This window comes from Bombyx mori, chromosome 8 (genome assembly GCF_030269925.1).
Source record: "Bombyx mori chromosome 8, ASM3026992v2".
NCBI lineage: Eukaryota > Metazoa > Arthropoda > Insecta > Lepidoptera > Bombycidae > Bombyx > Bombyx mori.
Window position 1 is genome coordinate 10205702 of NC_085114.1, and position 25279 is coordinate 10230980.

At 35.1% G+C, this 25279-nt stretch overlaps 3 protein-coding genes across 5 annotated transcripts in view; 2 read left to right on the forward strand and 1 right to left on the reverse strand.

Annotated features, from left to right (window-relative positions):
* The window catches only part of LOC101747051 (integrin alpha-PS1), a 103469-nt gene extending 101590 nt beyond the window's left edge, over positions 1–1879 (forward strand). Inside the window, exon 17 of one of the 2 annotated variants that reach the window (XM_004932232.5) lies at positions 81–1879. In XM_004932232.5, coding sequence (XP_004932289.2) covers positions 81–317 — 237 coding nt within the window. In that variant the 3' untranslated portion in view covers positions 318–1879. 2 annotated transcript variants of the gene reach the window in all.
* Positions 1621–8187, reverse strand: LOC101742078 (transcription factor 15). 2 transcript variants are annotated; one of them, XM_021351870.3, is made up of 4 exons: positions 7475–8187; positions 5235–5365; positions 4389–4480; positions 1621–3480 (listed from the first exon to the last, which is right to left on the reverse strand). In XM_021351870.3, exons 1-4 carry the CDS (start codon positions 7648–7650, stop codon positions 3433–3435), a joined length of 447 nt encoding a protein of 148 aa, XP_021207545.1. In that variant the 5' UTR covers positions 7651–8187; the 3' UTR covers positions 1621–3432. The 2 variants fall into 2 exon arrangements, with proteins under 2 accessions (XP_021207545.1, XP_012550912.1); XM_012695458.4 differs by having other exon boundaries at positions 5235–5368.
* A 773-nt stretch (positions 8188–8960) lies between these two features.
* LOC101742234 (dual oxidase-like) overlaps positions 8961–25279 on the forward strand; it is a 64809-nt gene continuing 48490 nt past the window's right edge. The window contains 2 exon segments of the mRNA NM_001279484.1: positions 8961–9186; positions 19614–19718. Of these exon segments, the coding sequence (NP_001266413.1) occupies positions 19628–19718 (91 nt within the window). The 5' untranslated portion in view covers positions 8961–9186; positions 19614–19627.

The following is a 25279-nucleotide window of genomic DNA, read 5'->3' on the forward strand; positions in this document are numbered from 1 at the left end:
GTTAATAATACGTGTAATTAGTATTAGGTATATTAAGCAAACATTTCGTTCAAATTGATTACGTTTTATTTATTTAATAGGTTGAAACAGTCGCATATCCGGATTTGAAGATCAGCGAGCCCACAGAAGTTCCTCTTTGGGTCATCATTATATCAGTAATTATTGGACTAATCGTTCTGATACTCCTCATCTTAGCCCTTTGGAAACTGGGCTTCTTCAAGAGAAGTCGTCCTGACCCTACTCTCTCAGGAAACTTGGAGAAAAACCACCACGAATCCAGTCCGTTCATAGGAAGAGATAGAAATAGCATTCGATAGCTAATACCGTGTGTGTTGAACACAATTTTCTGTGACAGACAGTGACAGAAGTGTAAATAGTTAAATCTTGGACTAGGAATATTTATATCCCCGACTGTGATGTTATCTCTGCGACTATGTTATATCTTCTTTGAGGAGAATTGTGTGAATGTGATTGTTCTAAAATTATTTTACGTATGTTGACAAAAGTACATGTTTTATTTTTAAATGCATTTTTAGTTTTACGCATTTTTATGTTTATAATTATATATTATTATATATATTTGCAATTTATGTATGTATATATAAATTTGGTAGAACTAACAAGCCACGGGGCAGTTAATATTTCTGGATTTACAACCGGGCCAATTTACCGTTCTATGAAAGAAATTGACGCGTTTCAGATCAATAAAATTATTGTCAATGACTAATTTCTAATGTATTGTGTCTTTTGGTCATATCTATAAACAAATTTAGAACGAAATATATTTCTTAGTGAATTGTTTTTTGAACGATTACCCATTTCGACTTTTCTCAGTTGTGAATGTCATTTAAATAAAGGTTAGTTTATTTATTGCTTAGTGTCATGAAGGATTTCACGGTCGATGTGTAAAGTGATTACCGGCCCCCTTCACAACTTGAACGAAACCGATTTTGAGATATGAGGTCGAAGTTACAATTATTATACAACTGTCTTCAAGCCAGAAAACTGGGTGTGTCGCAGCCGAAATAGACACGAAATGCCCCACAACCGATGTAAAGAAATATGTATTTAATTACTTCATGTGAGAGTAACAGACTGAGTAGTGTTGGTTCTTTAAATCTATATTTTTCTGTAATGAACCGAATCTAAAATATATTAGAGACATTGAAAAATTCAACAATATCTAAAGTGCCAATTTTATTATACATGCGAAGATCAGTTTTCTTGCTTTGCATGCAAATGTTACATTTCTTTCTGAACTCAATCAAATAATCAAAATATAGCTGATTAAAATCAATATTTTAGGAATACTATTACGTCTTACGTAAAAACGTGTCCAGTCCCGTGGTTTCTTAGTTCAAGGTAAATAATTATTGCCATATTATTTATGAATAGTTTAAGCGTATTATTATGACTAGATTATTTTGCTAGTCAAGAACCTTAATAATATTTACCGACGTCCGGCTGTACGTAGCGGAGACTCGTAAATTGTTGATTTCACATTTGTTTTTCTATTTACGTAAGTACTTAAAGAATTGAAGCACTATATTGACATTACCAAACTATGTTATAAGTAGTATAATTTTATACACGACTTTGCTTGTTAACTTCGTAGGTGCCTACTATTATTTAAATGTAAATTATTGTAAATATACATGTACTTAAGAATAAATTATCTTTCGTTTGAGGTATTCAAAATTTATACTAAGCGCACTGCCAAGAAGACTTACTACATATTTGTACATGATAATAATAATAATAAAAATGATCACGTATTTAAATTAAAACACTGGTTGTGATTACTTTACAATTTTCAACAGTTTAATGTCTACTTAAATAGTTCAGTAGAATTTGAATAAATTGTGCCATTTTGATAAAATTTGTTTTATTTGAAAAACCAGTTTATAGAGGACATCATTTGAATTTCAAATTGGAATGACGAAAGAAAACTTGTAGGTTATAGTGAAAAATATATTTAAGCTTTCCCCAACAATGCGAAATGTTTACCTTATAAACATTTGTTGTTAGGTTCTTCCCACGTTTTTTAGTTACAATGAGTTTTCAATATTTCAGCGTTCTTATAAATGTCTTGATGATGGCTGGTTAGTTTTTAATGCAGTTAGCCACGAATTCTTAAACAATTCGAAATATTTTCCATATATACCTCATTTTATTCTATATAAGATGGTTAAACTAAGTTAAATCACAATCGGTCTGATATTAAGTAGTGGCAGTAGTGAATTCCAAGGCGGCACGACACGAAAACCCTCTTGACGTGACGCCGGAAATTACATCTCCGATCCTGTGGACCAAATGGCAAACAGTCGACGTCGCCCTAAATACTTCAATACGGATCCTCCCGATCCATTAACGGTGCTTTTAGGCACCTCAAGCACGGGTCACCGTCCTTGCCGAACCCGTTGCTTGCGACGAAGGGCTTGACGAGTAAATTAACCCATAGACACAGCCCACTGAGTTTCTCGCCGGATCGTCTCAGTGGGTCGCGTTTCCGATCCGGTGGTAGATTCTGCAACACTACGGGTTAGATAGAGCCTCGAAAGCTCAGCTACACGGTAAGACCCTAGGGGAAGCTGAAACAGCCTCTAAGGCTATCATAATAAGTAAAAAAAAAACAATGGCTAACTTCAGTCATTAATTTCGAACCGCAATTGGAATTGTGTCGTTTGCCAGCTGTCCTATCTTTTGTTCTGAAATTGATAGAACAGTAGTGCTTACCATAGTACCTACACGCACGGGTTCGGGTTGGGAATCGCATTAGAACACTCAGATAGTGCTTCAGATAGACCTTTCTTTGTTGAATATTAACACTACGAAATTTATAACAAAAGTAAAAATTATGAAATGTATCGAAATTTATATGAAAACCATGAAGTTCACGAACTGTTTTCCCGATTTCTTATTGTAAAAATATTACAAATTTTGTCAAATACTAAACTTATATCCAAACCAAATTACTGCAGATTACAATAGTATGTAAGCATTAAATTATAACATTCAACATAAAAGCAAGCATTACTTAATTTTTTAATCAACTTAACGTAAAAAATAATCAATAAATTTAATTCATTTAAATTATCGGATTAATGAAGTTATTATTTATAAAGTAATAATATTGATTAGGTATCGCAAAGTATAAGAGAAATTGCAGGTTAATGTTACAATTATAAGTGGGTTACCTTACTGAATTATTTACAAAGTCTAGTCCTAATTTTTGCTAATATTTACTCACATAAATCAATTAAATATATTTATTTTTTGAAAACCATAAATTTCAAACTAAATGTGTCTTTTACTTTTCTTACATCTAGAAACCGTAGCATATGTATCAAACGTCACCAATTTTTTTCAACAACGTTTATTATTTCTTTAAGCAACCGTAATTATGATTCAAAAATGTTTATACTGTACATTTTAATATGAACTCTTATAAAAGGTATCCAATTTCGATGCACTGATTTTCTGAAAAGAAAACAATATTATTGATGTTTTGATAAAGTCTGCGCACATAATAGCTCTACTTATATATATTATTATAATATAATAGGAGGCTAACACTAAAAGGTATCAGCAAGCAAAGTAAACTTTAAACGCACGAACCAGTGAACACATTGTACTCATAGCAAACATACTCCGCGTGGCAAGTGACATGACAGTTCCCATAATAAAAAGTATCCCATGTATACATAATATATTTGGAAAAAGATACATATCTGCTTAGGCATTTTTGCTTGATTTAGTAACAAACATATAAACTTTAGAAATCATAATGTAAGCATAGATATTAAAGAGTTCGACTAAATTTTAAAGTGTCACTTTTTTTTCTTTTATGATTGAAGTATTACTGAGGCCTTTCGGACAGGTGGGCTAGTACGGGCTCAGCCAGGAGGGGTTAAAGTGTCACTGCTTTAAAGAGCTGTAGCAAGATCTAGAAGATTTCACCTTGTCTCCGCAGTAGTAATACTATGACATTCTTCTTGCAATTTAATGTACATTTTTCCCGTTTATTTATCATTCTCGTTCACAATTCACTTTGTTGCCAGAAGCAATCCTTACTTCATTTATCTCATTTTACTACCCGAATATTTAAATGTCATTATTAACTATTATTACCGTGAAGCTGTTTGGATAATTTAGGTAAAATCAGTAGTTCTTTATTATAAGCTGTTATTAAACAATTAAGTTACGTAATTTAAAAATAGTGCCTAAAGCAAAATTGAAATACAGCAACAAATCATTCATAAATCAACGACATCGATGATCCTCCATAAAATCCATCTTACAGTACGTAAAGGGCGATAAAAATGGACTCGGGTTCAAAAGCTGAGATCAATAAATATGAATATTCTTCTTTCTACAATTTATCTTACCTCTTTTTTAACTGAAGTCCAACAAAAAGTGCACATTGTTGTGTTTTTATCATCCGCATCGGTTTTCTGTAAGCATGGCCGTTCCATATTTCCTATAATGAAAAAAATAAAAACTAATAAATGATCCTCTCTCTCTAATTTGCGTTGAGAGGCTTTTTTTCATTTAGGTGTTTTATATTATATTTATATATATTATCGATACCTCCTCCGAGCGTCGTATTCCTCAGTGCAGAGGGTCGTGACCTTTACGGAGCACTTTTGTTAGGACTATGTTCCTCCATTCATTCTTGTCCTCCGCGCAGTGGATATGTTTTTTTTTTTATTGCTTATATGTGTGGACGAGCTCACCACAGCCCACTTGGTGTTAAGTGGTTACTGAAGCTTACAGACATCTACAACGTAAATGTGCCACCCGCCTTGAGATATAAGTTCTAAGGACCCATTATAGTTACAACGGCTACCCCACTCTTCAAACCGAAACGTATAACTGCTTCACGGCAGAAATAGGCGGGGTGGTGGTACCTATCCGTGCGGACTAATTACTGGTCCTACCACCAGTAATTACGCAAATTATAATTTTGCGGGTTTGATTTTTGTTACACAATGTTATTCCTTCACCGTGGAAGTCAATCGTGAACATATGTTAAGTAGGGTATTTCATTAGAAAAATTGGTACCCGCCTGCGGGATTCGAACATCGTTGCATCGCTATATAGGAATGCACCGGACGTCTTATCCTTTAGGCCACGACGACTTCACTGGAAAACTGGCTTCTGGAAAACTTCTAGAAACTGGCGTAGGTTCCATGAGCTATCGTGTGCTTAGATAAAAAAAGCTCTAATCTTACCGGTATAAAGCTGATTGTCAAGGTGTGTTATATAACTTCCTGCTAGTCTGAGGATTTCGATCTTGCTGAGTTTCCTGTCAGGAGGCTCCGTCGGTATCAGCAGACGAAGCGTATTAAACGCCATGTTGACACTGCTTGGAGATACAAAAGATATGTTGAACGCAATAGTTAACTGATAATATTCATATTTAGCCATATATAATTAATATTTGAAATAAAACATTAAAATCATATCTGATTTGACAGAAATAAAATACTCGATTGACTGAATCAAGTCAAGTCAAGAGTCAAGAGTCGTAGGTTCGATTCACACATCGGCCAATATTTGTGTAATGAACAGTTTTGTTTGGTTTTTACCTAGTTACTTAATATCTATATTTATATGTATATAAGTACATAATTTAGGATTTAAGGAAGAGTAATGGAAATGATTTTTTGAACCACGATACAGTAACCCAGCGTCAACTCACATCTATTTAATTTTAAATGATAAATTGCTAAAAGGTAAACAGTTAAAAAGTATTGTAAAGTTTGTTAACGAAATAAATAGTTAGGAAACTCACAACCCAACATGATGCACCAGATCCAGAAATATCTGTGGAATATTGACTAGCCCGCACTTTCGTCTGATTGCATCATTGAACGAACGCAGATTCACGGTAAAAATATTGATAAAAATATGATTGTATTTTTACTCGATCTTAAGTCCAACAAGTAAGGGACGGGGTAAATAAATGCCCGTCTCTTCGATATCTAGTTTTCATACCCAAAAACCGCTTTTAATCGTTTTGAGGTAGGCAAGGGTCAGGTACAAAAGTATGGGATGTACAGCTTCTCTTTCAGTTTCTATAAGTAAACTAGATGATGGCGTTCTCCCGTGTAGGTTTGCAATGTAGCATACATCAGTATCTAACGTAGCCTAGGAAGAAGAAGGAGTTAGGAGATGTATAGGATATAAAGATCTGATGGGAATGTAGTTTCAGCATCTCGAGAAGGCTGGAATCACATATCGATATATTTTGTATAATTATCAAATTACAACACCTGCATAGAAGTCACAGCTTTAGACTTTAAGCTTTGTAAAATAAGTGACTCGTCACAAGGGCATTCTTTGAAGAGATTTTGAAAGAGTACTTAGTAGTGGATGCTCTGAAACTTTTGATGTTTTTTTTTATTTTTTTGCTTCCATCTGATTGGCTAGCTCAAGGCCCACCTAATGCTATATAGTTACCGGATCCTTCGCCAGAGCCGCCTTCGGACAGGAGTTCTAAGTCTCGGTCTTTACAGTATAACGGCTGTCCCAACCTTCAATCAGAATCGCATTACTACTTCACAGCAGAAATAGATGGTCAGTGGTAGCTACCCGTGCAGGCTCACAAGGCGCCCTACCACCAAACGCTTCTGTGGTTCATGTGTATAAACTACATACATTTTTATCATCATATTAGCCGTAGGCTCTCGTCAGCGAAAGTAGATATCTAGTTTAAAAACAAATCCCAAACCAAATAGGACCGAAATCGAATAAAAACCTAAGTATATTTTTCCTCGTACAATACGAGTTTGTTCAATCAAATCAGTATTTTTTTAACATCTGATATGTTTCAATTTTTTTTTGGATCGAAGTTCCTTATGGATCGATGCGGAGTACGCCAACCGGAAAAAAAATGTCCGTAACGTAAGATTTTTTATTAGTATGCACACAGTGTACGACTCTTTGTAATAACGTACAAAAAATAACATATTTTTTATTAAATATATTTTTATATATCATCTATATATAATATAAAAATGAATTGCTGTTCGTTAGTCTCGCTAAAACTCGAGAACGGCTGGACCGATTTGGCTAATTTTGGTCTTGCATTATTCGTGGAAGTCCAGAAAAGGTTTAAAAGGTGAAAAAATATGAAAATGATCGGAATTATATAAAAACAAACAATTTTGTTTTTCCTTTGATGTGTCCCCCGTCGGACGAATTCCTTTTGTTTTTTAAAGTTTATTTTATACAAAAGTTTAGGTCTTTTATTTATCGATTGAGGCACTACGCAGTTTGCAACTTTGTAAAGTAGTTTTTATTTTATTTTTATCAATAAAAAAAACATGAAAAATGTACCCGAATAATGATTTTCTTTATACCTCAAATAAAACTAAAAAGTTTTTTTTTTATAATAAGGAACTTCGTTCCTATCCGGTGTCCCACGCCACCACACATCATTTTTCATAATATAACAAAAATTACTAACTTTTGTGTCCTGTCCCTCTCGCGAGCATTTGCTTGGCATCTTTGCTTAACCGCCGGCACCGCATCCACGCCGTTCTGAAAAGGCTTCGCGAACAGATTCCTTTGATCCCATGCCTCATCTGTGCACTGGTAATTCATGAAACTATCCATTACATTTAATTTGAACGACACGTACATATATGACTAGGTCGAATGCGTGCTGTCTACTAAACTCGGGGAATGGCGACTCACTAATAAGTACCCCGAGGGCTATCGTTCATGAAAGAGTCATTTAGGATGAACAGCCCGCGCTACAGACTCGGTTCTTAGCCGATAATTGTATAAACAGATGGCTCCGAATGTCACAGGGATGTATCTTAAATCAGACTTCAAAATTCAACTTCGAAACGTGCACGCATTAATAGAAGCAGCCGTTTCAAAAATTTTAATTTCAAAACCATTATTTTGTCAAATATTTTTTTCCAAAAAGTACCATAGTCATGTAGGGACAACATAATATGTTCGCATATCATCTATTAATGTGTATGTGTTAGCGATAATTATATTTGCAGCTCGGGATTGTCGGTCGGGCTGTCGATAGCACGTTAGGTAGTAGTAATCCGAATATACTTTAATCACTTAAACGAACACGTATCTTAATAATCCTTGTCCGATATTGTGACTCAATAGTCATAATAGGAATTTTAAAAACAAAAGCTCTTAAGAATAGTCAAACATTATGTATCAAAATATAAATAAACACATTTAATATCAAACATAATATAGTTTTGTACACTAAAATAAAATTAAAATTACGTTCATTTTTTTTTTTTAAGTCAAACATTTCGAAATATTAGTGCCTAATTTTTCCTTAGTTCATCGCTGGAGTGGCGAACGGCATACTTGTCATCGAGAATGTAAAACGCGGCTTGCGCCCCCGTGCTTTGTATCTGTTAGTTCAAGCTAACTGTTGCAATAAATATCTTTAACGATTTCGATGATTTGTTAACCAGAAATATTAGAGCTGAACGATTTCAAAGGAGCCAGTAAAATTCTTTCAGTATGTTCCTAGTTTGGTCCCAAGGGATGTACACGCTTAGTTCCGTGGGAACTTGCGAGTGCGAGCTAATTGGTTTAATTACATGAATTGTCGACCGCGGTATTCTCATTCGTAATCCTTTGTAACAATAAAGTTCACATGGAAAACGATGAACGACGTGAGCAGAGAAAAATATAACATAAAAGCTTTAAGTTTCAACAATAAGTTATTGATTTAACAGTGTAAATAAACAAATTTTGCGTGGCGTCCACCGATTTAGGATTATCTCTGTCCGGCGGCTTTGAATCGATTTGTGGATGCTCAGGTGTATCTGTTAGTTTGGCGGGCTACGTCACGTCCCCTCCATAAAGTCTAATCGGCTTCGTCCAACCGATGCCGGCGTGCCACGGCCGAGACTTTCTCCTCGCGACACCTCCGATGCCGCGACGGTGAAACCTTACTCGTCGTGAGTCGCACACGCAGCAGCGCGCGAGGTGACCGCCTTTGAAGTACGGCGACGCACACTAACCGCATTTCCGTGTTAGAGCCGCGACCGCTTTCGCTTTACGAACAGTTTCCGTGCAAACGATCCGTGTTTTCAAATCAGATCAATCGAACTCAGTGGATGGCTGTCGAGCTTGAGACGGGAGAGTGGCGTTTTTGGGACGCCAGAGTGATGTCTTATCGCAATTAAGGTGAGTCGGATCACCTTTCTACCGGCCGCAGCTTAATGTTAGATGATGACATTCTGTGATAAGATGGGCGAAACACCTCGTGGTGAACGCAAGGACGTGAGCTGCGGCTGCACGGGTTACTGAGCATCGCTAGGCTATCGGCCTAATTTTGTCTGACTGTTTAATTTTCGTACTACCGTTCGAATTCAAACGTCTAAAGTAGGTAGGTACTGCTTTGTTTAAATTTCGAACTGTCAACCTACCTACTCTCTGCATTGTGGTTAACAGTTACATCCGTTAACCAAAGTTAAAGGTAGTTTATGACGCCTGACTTTGTTTGACCGGCTAGAAGTAATCAGCTGTTGTGATTCATCAGTAACACAATATTAATATAATCTCGTTCTAATATTTTTTCTCTTATCATTAGAGCAACAAATCTTTCGTTCATGAATAGTTTATAAATAACAATTTATTATAGATGTCAAATCGAATAACATTGAATAACAATGCTATTATCGATTATCAATGATTCGAGATAGAAAGTTTTAATTAAATATTTATAAGCTTAAGAAATTGTTATGCCAAAGTAAATTAAGCTTATAGAAAGTATAAGTTTACCTTTAGTTTAGTATTTAATCTTATAGAAAGTAAGTTTTTCAAAAATAATATCATTAAAAATATGTACGAATAGTAGATGAGTAGTGTAGTAGAAAAATGCTTGAACAACGAATACATATATATAACTTTGGTTGGAATGAAATCTGTAGTTTATACATGAGTTCGGTGGACCCTAATACTACGAAAATACAGTACTCCATACATAAATCGTTACAAATCATTATGGAAAATCCGTGAGTCATAGCTTTGACCCGCAGAGAGGATATGAAACGAAAAGAGGAATGACGTTTTACAAAGATACGATTTATTTACTTTTTGCATAAAGGAGTAAACCAGCTTACACCCCGCCTGGTGTTAAGTCGTTACCAGAGACGCAACGCAATGCTAATGACCCCAGTGACCTTATTACATGAATCTGAGTCTCAATTTGCTTGCTTACCCGTGCTTACCTACGGAGCCGAAACGTGGCCACTGACTGTGTGGCTAGTCTAGCAACTAAAAGTTACTCAGCGAGCTATGGAGCGAGCTATGCTTGGTTTGTCATTGCGAGACCGAATATACAATGAGGTCATTCGGGCAAAAACCAAAGTGATCGATATAGCTCGCAGAGTTAGTAAGCTGAAGTGGCAGTGGGCTGGTCACATATGTCGCAGATCAGATAACCGTTGGAGTAGACGTATTCTGGAGTGGAGACCGCGAACCGGCAAACGTAGTGTAGGAGCCCTCCGGCTAGAAGGAGCGACGACCTGCGCAAGGCAGCTGGCAGTAACTGGATGCGTAGAACCGAAGATCGGGTTCAGTGGCGAGCTTTGGGAGAGGCCTATGTCCAGCAGTGGACTGCCGCAGGCTGATGATGATGATGATGAGTCTCAATTTTATAGTATAAATGGTGTCTCAACGGCATTCTAGTAATCCATCCAAAGCTAAGCAAATCTATCCAAAGCTGGTTGAAATACCCGTAGTAAAAAGTCTTAAAACTTTAAAATGATTTACAAGTATCGAGAAATGCGGGCGAGATACACAGTGAGATCACAATATTTGATATTATTATTTATTTATAATTGTTTTACTTATTCGCACTGACAGTATTTTGTTTGTCCTCTCTACTGATGGCAGGACTTCTTGTGAGTCTACACGGGCAGGTACCACCACCTTGCCTATTTCTGCCGTGAAGCAGTAATGCGTTTCGGTTTGAAGGGTGGGGCAACCGCTGTAACTATACTAATGCCTTGGAGCTTATGTCTCAAGATGGGTGGCGTATTTACGTTGTAGGTGTCTATGGGCTCCCGTGACCACTTAGCGCCGGGTGGGCTGTGAGCTCTTCCACCCATCTAAGCAATAAAAAAAAACTTCTGTGAATAAATCATACGCTTAGTTTACAATGATAGGTGATTATAATGCAAATTTCCTCAAAACAAGCTACTTTAATTACTGTTCAACACCGAGTGCGTCCTAGACTCCTCAGACCATTTACGTTAACGAAAAATAAAATTCGGCATTCAATAATTTAGAGTAACGTATTTGGAATTTAAACAGATATTTTTATATGACAGTTAAAAGATTCGTTGATAATAGCAAAATTCCTAAAAATCCTCAAATCACTCCGGAAACTTTCCTCAAAAATTTTACGCAGATTTTTTTTCTAACTCAAGCTCAACTGTTGTATTTAACATCATTGTCCCGAAATCATTTCAAAAATGTTTGTGTATAAAAAAGGGTAGGTTTAATAAAACAGTAACTAAAAAAAGGTTTAGTTCTAAATCATATCGCATACGCAAATAATTGATAGACAAAATGAAAACTCTCAATTATTATAGTGTTATGGTAATAAATAAATATACCAGCATTGTGGTCCTAAAAACAATCTAGCTTAATCTTAATTAATTTCAAATACTTATTTTAAGCTTTAGCGATTAACGATGATAAGTTTAACGTGTAATGCAACAAAAAGTATAACTAGCTATTTACTGTTTATTTTTAACAGTAAGTAAATAAACATTAGGCATTATTTTTAAATAAGCTTGAGATCTTTACGTTTGGTAGGACCTCTTGTGAGTCCGCGTGGGTTGGTACTACCGCCCTACCTATTTCTGCCGTGAAGCAGTAATGCGTTTTGGTCTGAAGGGTAGGGCAGCCGTTGTAACTATACTGAGATCTTAGAACTTATATCTCAAGGTGGGTGGCGCATTTACGTTGTAGATGTCTATGGGCTTCAGTAACCACTTAACACCAGGTGGGCTGTGAGCTCGTCCACCCATCTAAGCAATAAAAATAAAAAAAAGATCGAGTCGATCGATTGACCAACTCCACGTGGGGTCTACGGGATGGATGTAATATGCTCTGCATAAAGCGTATCCCGCCGTCTCAATAGCCCCGACTGGGCTCCTGCCCGGTCCCCCCGGACCGACTAGGGTACTGGCTGTGAGCGACATGAGTTTTTAGTGAGGTTCAACTCCCACATACCCCACCCGCCGTCCAGGTGGGGATTCGGTGATTTTCTCCCGTGGAAAACCGTCGCTTGGTTTGTATCAGGAGAGTCATGACATGCACAAATTGCAAAGAAACACATTTGGTACTGTTTAATTATTTGATTAATGACGCCGCTGTTAACAATGTTCATACTAAACTTGCATTCCAAACGGTACGTTTCTATATACACGCAGTTTCCACAAAAATAGACAACACCATATTTGATGAACTTAGTGTCGAATTTCCACCACTCTCACAACAATTAAGCACATTGTCACTGGCATATGAGACGATTCCTCAACTCATTTATATTTCTAATAATTTCTATACACTTTATTTACTGTCGTAATTTAAGAGTTGATTACGGTTAAGCATCTTACTACCTGCACATATACTGCATTCATCAATTCTTATACTGGCTTCGCTTCGTAAATATACATAAAACCATACTACTATAACAGTAATATTAACGTATATTCATTATGAAACAAAAAATATTAATATATTCACTATTAGAAATTTACATTTAGAAGTATAGTTCTCATAATCAGAAATAAGAATTTAAAAATATCAGCAAAGTTGCTGAGATAGCCATGAGTGTGGCTTGTGAAGTGCTTCGCTTTTTTTTTTTTTTTTTTAATGAAAGTGTATTTATTTATTTATCCCATTATTATACATTTTTATTGAAAAATTGAAAAAATGAAATGAAATTAATTGAATTAATTTGATTGATTTGAATTAAATTCATAAAGATTTAATTGATTGATCTGATGCATTTATTTTACGCGCGGACGGGTAGGTGAACTCACGAGCTCAGCTTGAGAAAATAAACTAAGACTTGGAATCGCGACCCATTGAGATGATCAGGCGACAAATCCGGAGGGCTGGGGAATACTATTGAACTATGAAGTGAATGAATACTGTAATTCTGTTGCTCTCTTATTAAAGAAATTGCTTTTATTTTCCAGCTTTAGAAAAAAATATAATCTTTAAACGAATATAATGAATTAAAAAATTATATATAACATATTTTAATACATGACATTCATTAAATGACATTAAAGTTTGTAATTAATCTATACCTAGTCAGGTCATAAATTCTGTCACGGACTTTTTGGCAAGAACGCGAGGAGTGAAGTTGTGTGATTTGTTTTATTTTGTCTATTTAGTGTTTCTTCGGGTTTAAATGTGTAATAATGGTGGTTTATTAACTGTTTAATATCTACGAAAGTGCACAAATGTGGGAAAATGAAACAAAGCCGCTGGACGTAACTTCTCGGGATCCTCCAAAAAGTCCACTGAAAAATCTTAGTAAATGACCACCATTTTACTGAGATTAGATTTCATCTCATATCATCTCATTTAATTTCATCCTAATTGATTAATGTCTCAAATTAATCATTTTCATTTCATTTCACTCCATATTATCATTTTTCATAAAATTAAGAATATAGATTAAAATAAGACATGACTTAAAGGTCTCAGTTACCAGGTCATAAAATATTTAAAAAAAAAAAAAAAAAATTCTGTCACCTGTTAAATTTAAATAATTGAAACAAGTTTATTCATTATGTAACCATTCATATACCAAAATGAACTTAACAAAACATAGATTCTTATGACACTAAAGTTTATTCAAAATGACCTCCGTGATTTTGAATACAGGCCTTCAATCTGCGCGGCCAGTCGTCTATCGCAGCACGAACGAGGTCCATGTCAATATCGGCGGCTGCCTTAATCAAGGATGTCTTGAGTGACTCCAAATTGGGATGAGGCTTTGAGCACGCCTTTTCCTCCGAGTGTTGCCATATCTTGTAATCTAACGGATTCAAATCTGGACTGGAAGAGGGCCAGTCTTCGTGCCGGATGAAGTCGATTTCACGCGCCGCCAGCCAGTTTTGTGTGCTCTTCGCTCTATGAGCTGGCGCCGAATCTTGTTGGAATACCCAGTGCCTGTTATTGAACATGGTATGACAAACAGGTTCCACAAGGTTCGTCAGGACTGTATTTTGATACACAACTGCATTCGTTTTTACACCTTTCTCACAAAAATGTACCTCTGTTAAGCCCCAATAAGAAACTCCCAACCTTACCATGAGCGAGGATGGAAAATGACCTCGTTGGACACGCGGAATACGGTTGCTCGCTTCTTCACTGCTGTGTGCGTACACCTTATAATTTTGTTTGTTGTAGCTATCTTCTACGGTAAAAAATTTTTCATCCGAAAAAAGAATTTCCCGATATTTTTTTCCCGCGTACCGCTTCAACAAAGCGCGGCATCTCTTCAGTCTCAGGTCCATTAGACGAGCATTCAAACGATGTCCTATTTTTATTCGATATGCCCGAAGCCCTAAGTCTTCATTTAACACCCTTTTCTCCGTGGTTCTGCTTAACCCCATCTGAAGGGTCAACAGTTTCTGCTTACGTTTGGGATTTCTTTGAATTCGCACCTTCACAGCTTTTATCGCTGCTGGAGTCCTAACAGACCGAGGGCGACCACTTCTTGACCTGTCATCTACACTAGAGTCTTCATTGTATCGTTTGATGGTACGATAAACGAATCTTTTGGTTATATTCAAATTTTTCAGTATGCTAAAATTTGAATTGGCGCGTAACCGCAACGATGCAACGCAATAACTGCAACACGGTCTTCTTTAAGCGTCCACTCCATATTTAAAAATGAGTAAAATTCTAAAAGTATACATTTTTATTTTCATGAACAATTCGAAATTCGAATTCAATAAACTTTTTTGTGGCCAGCAGTCTAAAAGAAAAGTTTTTACTGTGTGACAATACTTATGACCTGACTAGTTATATTAATACGTGAAACAAAAACTTTGTATCCCTTTTTACGAAAATTGCGCGGACGGAGGAGTATGAAATTTTCCACACTTATAGAGAATATATAGGAGTGTCGAATGCTAATATTTTTTTTTTTATTTTGCATAAAAGATACGTTAAATCAATAAAAAAAAGATTACACACACTACCATGTATTTGACACAGCACATACCTACCTTTCATATATTGTCAAACTTCTGTTATTGTTTAAAGTGTGTGGTCAAATTGAGACAAGACATAAGAAAAGATAATAAAGACATAAGAATATTGTTTGTCTATAGTGTAGTCTTGGCGAAATCTGTGATTATAGCAGTGTAATATTCTTTGAAAATAGAACCATAATAATATAATTTCAGTTAATTATAGTCGAATTTCGACTACCGGGGGAACACTACTTTGAAACTAAAGCTCATTTTATTCAAACAAACTGACTTAAAGCAATTGAATCAGTTTGTTTGAGTGTTAGTAGATAGTAGTAGAACTAGATGTAAGTGACTGCTTATTGAACAATATATGTATAAGCATTAGTGGGCAATTATTTTTTTATTTTATTTAAGCCCGCATATACCAATTGCATAATATATTAGCCGGGGAATTAGAGGTTTGGAACCCCGCTCGCACAACTTCATTAGCTCCCAATCAACACTTAATTCTGGCATGAGGGGTAAGAAAGGATTTTAAACTTCGACACTATTTATTCATCAGTCAACATATCCACCTTTTTCGGGTGTTTCAAATTATAATCTAATTGTACAACAACATAAAGCATATTTTGTCGCCGCGGAAGATTTCAGTAATAATGTATCAGTCAACGGTGTCATTGTAAAGAATGATTGTGCATCACAGTTATTCAAAGTCGTACAACAACAAACAAAAAAAAAAGACTAATATTTTTATTCTACCAGATATAGAATACTGCGCTTGACTTATGGTGGATTTATGGTCATTGGTACTACTTCTACTACCGTTTTCTACCTTAAAGCGTTTAGTGACGGCCATTATTAGAAAAACAATTGAAATATCATTCTCGAGCCTCAAATTGAATGAGCTGTGAAGTAGACTCATGATATCGTGAATCAAACAATATAATAATTGCATCACCCGACCCGAACGTCCCATGATCTATAAATCTTTACACCATAGATGTGGCAGAAGATACTGTACACAATACAGACTCGCTAAAACGTCCTTGTCCACAAATAGGTTGAATCCACGAGCGGTTGCCTAACCGCCTTTGCTCGTGACCATCACTTTACTTTATAATCCAACCGAGCCGCATCTCGATCATCAGTTCAACGGACAAATAAAACATAATAATTTTGGTTGCTACGGTTATTTGTTTTACTTGAATAACTTGTTCATCACATGATTCGAAAATATTCATGGCTCATTCGTTCGTATTATTATTGATAGGCGGCAAAATAAAAATACTTAAACTAGCCAATCATCAACTAATTTCAAAAACGGTTTGAGCCAAACTTTTCCGTGTACTATTATCAATGTAATAAATTGTTAATGGACAAATGTTAATGGAAAAAACAAAAGGAATGTTGGTAAGGGTATGTAATCATATGGGAGATGCATAATGCCGTTGAATTGGAAAGTACTTAGTAACCTGTCTGGTATATTTAATATCTTACTGCTGGACACAGGCTGGGGGCATAAGCCTTCCATAATGACTAGTCATGTGCTGCCCGCATCTAGCAAAAATTCACAATAAAGAATAATTAAAATTAATTGTGTTCCCATATAAGTAATTAATCTAAGTATGTTCCTTTAAATATTGCGTATGAAAGAAATTCTGTTTGATTTTGGTCCTGAGGTTTCTATAAATTTTACAACCTCTAGCTCATCGGAAAATTAATTTTGGATCGATTTCAGAAAACATAAATTTATATTATAATAATTGACCATTCCTTATTGTCATGTGAATACACTAATACCTACATGCGCTTCGGTTTTTTATTGAACATAATTATTTACTTATGACATATTGATGTCAAGCCAGCGAGTGAATTTCGTATTGCACAAGGCGTTGTAACAATGTCGGCTAGACAACATAACGGTACATCGTGACCCGAAGATTGAGATATTTATTATATTTAATAGCTAAAATAGAATGTTTGTGTGTTTGAATGTAATTTATTCGTTGGCACTTGGTTTAATTGATTGACTAGATACTGGGTACTACTGATACTTAAAGGAAAGTTTTCGTGATAGCATCATCAACGCACAATGATTCAGACATTTAACGACCGGCAAATCGGAACATAGCCTAATCAGTTTCACTAGTCTTTAATAAATAGACAGAGAATATATAGATATATTTAAGGAGTTGTAATCAGTGATTTTATTCCGTTGGTAACCATTTACAATGTTAATTCTTAATATCGAAAATCTAATAAGCTGATATTATATTTATCGTAATACTTATATCGCCGCTTATGATGCATAAGAGGAATTGAACAGTTCAAGAATCAATAATTTTCTAAACTCTTTTTAGACAAAACAATTGACGCACATAATTAACATTTTAGGGCTATATTTGTAAGATTGCATTGCTATTTGTAAAATGTCATTGTTAAAATAAAACTTGACATTTGTTCGTTTTTTTCTTTTCTTGTTTATTTACAGAAATGTGTACTCTATACAATAATTACAGTCATAAAATCTATTGTTGTTAATTGAATCATTTATTTTGTTGAATATTACAGAAAGTATCAAAATATTATAGGTTTGTCACGCGTTTTTATTTTTTACTAGAGGTCCCGCAGTAGTTGAAATTCGACTATAATTAATTGGAATTGTAAGTTTGTACACTATTATGATTGTATTTTATACTTCTTAATCACAAATTTCGCCAAGGCTACACTATAAAAAAATATGAATAAAGACAAACAATATTTAAACTATTCTCAATTTGACCACAGACGTCAAGAACAAAAGTTTGACAATAAATATTATGCATGCGCGTGTGCGTCAAACACATGGTATGTAGTGTGTGTAATGTTTTCTTTATTGATTTAATGTATTTTTAAGGCATTATTTTAAAAAAATATATTAGCATTGCGCACTTCTTCTCGATATTTTCTATAAGTGTAGAAAATTTCATACTCCTCCGTCCGCGCAATTTTCGTAAAAAGGGATACAAAGTTTTTGTTTCACGTATTAATATATAGATTTTATTGTTTTTTTTTTCAAAATTACTTTGATAGACTGTCACTTAACAATTAAGTTGTCAAGATTGCTATACTCGTATGAAGTGATTTGTAAATACTTGAATTTCGTTAGTACATAAACTATAAGAACAATTGCTTTTATTCAATACTGCGTTATATTTGATTATTGCTAGGAGCAGGCAGTATAACCAAAACGCTCAGACTTGTACTTAAATAGCTACTGTCTGATACGAAACGATTAAGGGTTTGCAATAAATAATATAGATTTAATTAATCGAGTAAGTACCAAGATTCTATCATGGACGATCTCACAGCCCAGCAGGTTTTAAGTGGTTACTGGAGCCCATAGACATCTACAACGTAAATGCGCCACCCACCTTGACATATAAGTTCTAAGGTCTCAAGTGTAGTTACAACGGCTGCCCCTTTCAAACCGAAACGCATTACTGCTTCACGGCAGAAATAGGCGGGTGGTACCTACCCGCGCGGACGCACAAGAGGTCGTACCACCAGTAATACTAGGTCTACTGTGAGCTTGTTCCCTCAGCAACGCTAATAAATGTAAATACGTGTATATCTTGAATACATCGCTCTTAAACCTACGCAATGTTGTTGCTAAGTTAAATCTGTATACAAAAGCCCGCTAGCTTATAACAGATCGTTATCATCGCTCTTAATGCCAATTCTATGATTCCAAATATGGTAATTGCCGCTTCACTACACTGAGATGGGCTACGCGGAAGCTAATGCTGTGGGGATAATACTAATGTTTTATTTATGTTTTACACGTGTTATGACGACAAAATTAAATATAAAATGGATTTTTAGTTTAACTAACTTATGTTTTAGAGAGTTTTGTGAGATGTTTTATGAAAATTTTTAACTTTTGAAAATTTTAATTTAGTTTTTTTTTAATGATTTGTTTATATGTAATTTAAATCTTTAAACATAATTTTGACCATCTTCAAAACGTTCGAGCAAAGACTCAGCCAGGAGAGGTGGGAATTACGAACAGCTACCCGAACGCCTCCAAAGGAGACCTAACAACTCAAGAGTAGCTGTTTTGCAAATGAGTCTACTACCGGATCGGAATCGCGACCCGCTGAGAAGATCCGGCGAGAAACTCAGCGGGCTGATGCTTAGGTTAGGTTGCACGTCGAACTCTTTGCTGAGCTTGACGAGTACGGTTATCGGAGTCACTATTCCTAGTGTTAAAGCTAAAGGTGTCTAATGAAGGGCTATTGGATCTGATGGATCCGTGAGGACGTGTCTGTATGTTAAGTTAATTGTGAATTAGAATTTGACTCAAAATACTTAACTAAGTTCTCTTTTTATTTTCAGGGACATAATTTAAAATGATGGCGTTCAAATGTTTAACGCCATTACATCGACTGTTATCAATAACAATCATCGCCGCCGTTCTCTCTTCGTGCTACTGCGACCCAGGTAAATTCAAAATGTAAACACTGTCACTAACACAAATTGTTGTTATGTAATGAAGTATTTGTACTATTAAAAGTAGGACCTCTCTAATAACCATGGTGGTTGGGTTTTTTATTATTCTATCTAAACGCCGATAGCTTCGAGGGGTTATTACGATTTCACCGGACTGGTAGGTGAGCTAAGGGGACTTAGACTGAGAGATTAGCTGCAATCTGCCTTAGTACGAGCAGTGCTTCGCTGGATCTACAACTAGATTTGAATCACAATCCAATGAGAAGATCCGGCGAGAAACTCGGTGGATTGTGCCTGTGGTATCGTTGGTATTATAAAGTCTTAAGAAGTCTCATCATTGCTTTCACTTTATAAGATTAAATGTTAAATCATTAGAAAATTAATAAAATCACTGAAGTGTTTCTCAAATCTTTAACTGTTATTCGATAAAGAAACATAGTACGCATATCTAGCTGTGCGTGCTTCGTCGAAATTTCACCTTCTTGCGCACGTTTTTCAAAGTACTACCGAAGTTATGTAGGCAGCGGCTTGGCTCTGTCCCTGGCATTGCTGAAGTCCATGGGCGACGGTAACCACTCACCAACAGGTGAGCTGTATGCTCGTCTGCCTACAAGGGCAATAAAAAAAATTACAAAACACTAATAAATAAACGAAAGAGAAAAAAATATGTCTCATTTTGTAACATTTTATTCTCTTTTATTGACTGTTACCAGATCAATATCAACTTGTAGAACTATCCATATGTATCTTAAAAATATAAGTAAGGCTGTAAGATACATAATTATAGTATTATTTTCAATAAATTTTTTTATTGCTTAGATGAGTTGAAGAGCTCACAGCCCACCTAGTATTAAGTGGTTACTGAAGCCCATAGACATCCACGACGTAAATGCGCCACCCACCTTGAGATATAAGTTCTAAGGTCTCAAGTATAGTTACAACGGCTGCCCCACCCTTCAAACCGAAACGCATTACTGCTTCACGGCATTCTTAAAAATGTTGACTTCATGTCGTCCTACATACAAAAAAAACTATAAAGGTTTGTCGTGATTCTCTGCATCCTGTTTCTGTTGAGACAAGATTTCAATGCCTGCTATAAACGTAAACGATCCTTGTATTCAATACGGATGTACCACGCGGATGTTGTGTTTGCACATTGTTGAAGTGTATAATGATAAACCGAAGTACGCTAAAACCGATTGGTTACGCTAAAATCTATTTGTATTTATTTTGTCTTTATAATTAAATTTGATGGTACCGAAAGTAATAATTATCTTTAGAATCGGTTAACTGTTATAATAATATACAAACATATCTTCATACATGTATAGAATAAGAAAGCCGCTAATTTCGCAAAATCTTCAGTAATGATTTTAAACAAAAAAGGCCATGAATTTTTAAAGTTTTTTAAAGTTACGTTATTAATAAGATTCTAATCAAGTTGTATTTGTAATTTTTTTTTAAAATAAATTAATTGCTAAGTACACCGCACACCAGTCCGCGGTGCCAGGTTATTTAAGGTTTCGCATTTATTGAAACTTTTTATACGTTCACCATTATCGTTACAGCCCCCGACAGTCGTGACGGAATTTGTACCGATTGCATAAATGTCAACGCGAGATTAAAAGTTAGAAATATTATTTCAATAATATAAAACTAAATATTATACCGAAATAATTACTGGCCGCATATTTCTAACAACTCATAAATTTCCAATTATAAGAATTACTCTCATAAAAAAATACATGTTATAATTAAATTTGAAATGTATTAAAATAACCTCGAATTCGCAGAAAATCGATGTGTACCTACTTATATATTGTCAGAAGTGTTATTTTAATTTCTTTATTATATACTACATTATCATTGGTTCATGGAAAGATGGTATAAAACTAGAAAATATTCCGGTGATCGTAAAAAGAAATCCACTCGTAAAGGTTGTTTTAATTCATCTGATCGACTCGCGAAATCAAAATTTTAGGACACATCAAAGAAATCCTATTAGGATTAAATGACAACTTTTTCAATCTTGTCATTCGCAACGTGTTGGTTGTCGTGACGTAGCATTTGTGACATTTAGAGGCGTGCTCGTAATCACGACACTTGAAGTTCATTTCCCCGTGATCTTGTTTGCACTTCCCCTTCCGACAGTTCAAGGTCAAACCTTTTAATGCTTGTTGCTATACCAAGCTTGTACTATTAATTTCCAAAACTGAGGTATATTTCACAGGGAAAAATAAATTTTAATAAATATTGTGATTTTTCCAATCAATATGCGCAACTGTTATAAAAAAAATACGTGTGGCACTCGGGAACTGCCGCGGTAAAGCTATTGCATAGCATTTTTTATAAACTTATGCAATTATAATTAGACAATGATAATGTAATATTAAAACAATAATAAAACAAGACCACGCTATATTAAACATTAATAAAAGCTAAACATTCACTGTCCCCTTCACACTCATAAGCGCGAGAGAGAGATGGGCAGACTTTTCATGATGCGCATGCAGTGTGACGTCACGCCACGCGCTTATTCACAAACACTACACAAGCGCAACGTGTGAATGTCTTGAACGCGAGCTACATAGTAGGCGGAGTGAGTGGTGTTAGGTTTTTTTCGTTACGGAATTTCATGATTCGGTTGCCGCGCTCAAGGCCCGCGATAGAAGCTATGCAATAGCTTAAAAAACATCTAATTGTTAGGCCATTTCCAATTTATTCATCCAAACTCGGAACATATTCACCTTACTGTCTATTTTTGACGCAAAATATGCGTGCTTTTTGATTCGAAGGGCAGAATCCCTGATATTTGAAGTTTTTTAAGGCAATTGAGACTGCGACCTCTTGTCTCTAGTGGACGATGACATTCAGATTGTGGCTAACAAATTTCTTTACTATACACCAAAATATTGAACACTGCTAAAGTGAGGCCACCACCTGAGAGGTTAACTTTAATTCGATAATTGCACACAAGGTCCTTGACCTCAACTGAACTCAGTATAAAATAATTGAACATCAGTAACTGTTACGCAGTAACTGATTTTCAACCTTCAGTGAGTGATGATTATTTTTATAATAAGATTTAGCATTCTAATCCATATTTTTGTTTGCTTATTATATTAATTATACTATTCCGGGAACATCCGAAAGTTATTAAATTTCTGATAAAACTATGCTTTTGCCTTTTGTGCATATCCTTATTTATGAGTAAGGTTGATTTGTCCCCATATTTTAATTCGCTTACGTTTTATATCTAGTCGCTTTCATAAACCCAGCCGGCTTAGGGAATGTATGGCCTAAATCATAGTATCAGGATATGAATTTGTAAAAGTATAATGTTGATAAATAAATTAGTGATTATGATACTAACAAAAAACTTCTAAGAAATCCAGGAAAAAAGATATACCTAGTACGCATAAATTTAAATTAACTTCTCGATGGATGTGAATTGCTTATTCATGACTTGTAATCTTTTTTAAATTATTATAACCTGCTATAATGTAATCATAAGCGAACCTAATAAATGATTAATAAGGGCAATCTTATACGAGTACATTCAGTCAAAAAAGTATCGGGAATTGATGAATTTTTAACTCAACTAAACAAATGTTTTGCTTTATTGTTACTGTTAGATTGGCACAGTCATTTTCCAATTTTGTCGCGGAATTTGAGTTACATCTGTTATTCAGATTAAGTCCAGTCCTGTTTTTAGTTAAATCATATCTAATGTGTGTTGCAAATATCATAATTGACAAAAATACCGAACAAAAATGGTTTGACTTAAATCTTGCATCGCCAATGGAATTACGTGCTCGGGGTCAATGACAATGTTACAGATAAAAGTTGCTGAAGACATCCTCGAACGAATCAATCCCGACCCAATATTCAAAAAACATCACTGGTGCGAGGAATGGGTTTACGAGTTTGACATGCAAACTAGTTAACAAGCATCGGAGTGGGGCCTTCCAACTGCACCGAAAAATAACAAAAATAATGTTGACAGTTTTTTTGACTATCGCAGTGTTGTGCACTCGGAATTCTTGCCGGTAGCTCCAACGGTAAATGTAGAATATTGATTAAGCGTTATGGGGCATTTAAGAGAGTAAATTCGACGAGAAAAGACAAATGTATGAAAAGAAAATTCTGGGATTTTGCACCACGATGATATTTACGAATTATTGACCAAAAACTCAAGCGACCACCTTATTCACCCGATATAGCTCCAGCCGATTGAACTCATGTCACCACTTCTGACATTGGTCTTAGTTCGATTGGAGACATAAAGGAGAATTCACAGTGAGAACTGAACTCAAGTCCGAAAAAACCTTTTAATTTTTTTTTATGATTAAATTACTCGTTGGCGTAAGTGTTTCGTTTCCAAAGGAGCATGAACTTTTAAAGTGATAAAATAAATTTGTTTGAATAACAAACATTTTGTGTACCTATTATTTGACCTTTTCCTGGTACTATCTTGACGTTGACAAATATCTAAGAAAAAGATTAACGATTTCTCGTTAACAACAATCTGTGCTAATTAATGAACTGGAATTTGGGCGTTGTCGTCAAGGTTGAAATTACAATTAATGTCATGGTCAATCGTAAAACAAACCAAGCGGTATCTACTATTAATTGTTAGTAACAATTATTGCACCATAACATCATAAGAATGAGCATAGAGAAAAAAACAAATGTAGCTTGATTAGGACTTAAACAAGACGTTATTCTTTTCTTCTCTTTATCTTCCTTAATCTTTGTTTTATCTTAGATTTTTAGGGCACTGATACAAAAGGTGTTAATTTTAGAAATTTAATCATCCCGTCAAGTACAGTCCAAAAATTTTAAACCCGAAACAAATATCAATATATTGAGGTTTTGCCGGTTTTTATGGCAATTTGACTTAGAGTTTTGTGTTCACGATAAGAGAACTATCATAATGTAGTTAAATGCCGTTGACTTTTCAATTTACAACATGACTCTTTTTAAAATTAATACATAATCGGCAAAAGCACACACATATGTACCTACATAAAAACGATTAAAACGTAAATAAATCTTAATCGCTTACATTATGCCGTAACTATCTCAATTTACATAAGCTATAAAGATAGCGAGTCGAAGGCACACTTCCAAATTCATTACCTTAATTTGGATTCTCGTAAGCATAATTCCAAAAGCGGCCTTCAACTTTCACTACCGCGTCTGCGACATGTGACAAGCATCGCGGCGTGACCCGACGACACTAAAGTATTCCAACAATTTGATTTAATAAACAAAAGAGCTGTTTAATTAATGTTTTGCATTTTATTAATCCACCGTGGGAACGGTTTTTCATTTGTTTTTAATTGTCGGCTGAATTTATGTTCTGATTTGGATACTGTAATTGTATCTTGACTCGAAACATTGAGCTTTCTAACTTGGGAATAACTTATTGCACCAATGACTTTTTCTATTTTTAAAACTACGTGTAAACCACTCCTGTGTAAGGTGTAAAGATATACAGAAATAGTTTCCATTTGATAAGCTAAGCCTTAATTATTATTTTGAATAGT

Coding starts and splice junctions, on each gene's coding strand:
- LOC101742078 (XM_012695458.4), bottom strand. CDS start 7,650: ATGTACGTGTCGTTCAAATTAAATGTAATGGATAGTTTCATGAATTAC. Junction 4,481..5,234: donor TGACAATCAGCTTTATACCG/GTAAGATTAGAG, acceptor TTTTCATTATAG/GAAATATGGAACGGCCATGC. Junction 3,481..4,388: donor GGACTTCAGTTAAAAAAGAG/GTAAGATAAATT, acceptor TTTTCTTTTCAG/AAAATCAGTGCATCGAAATT.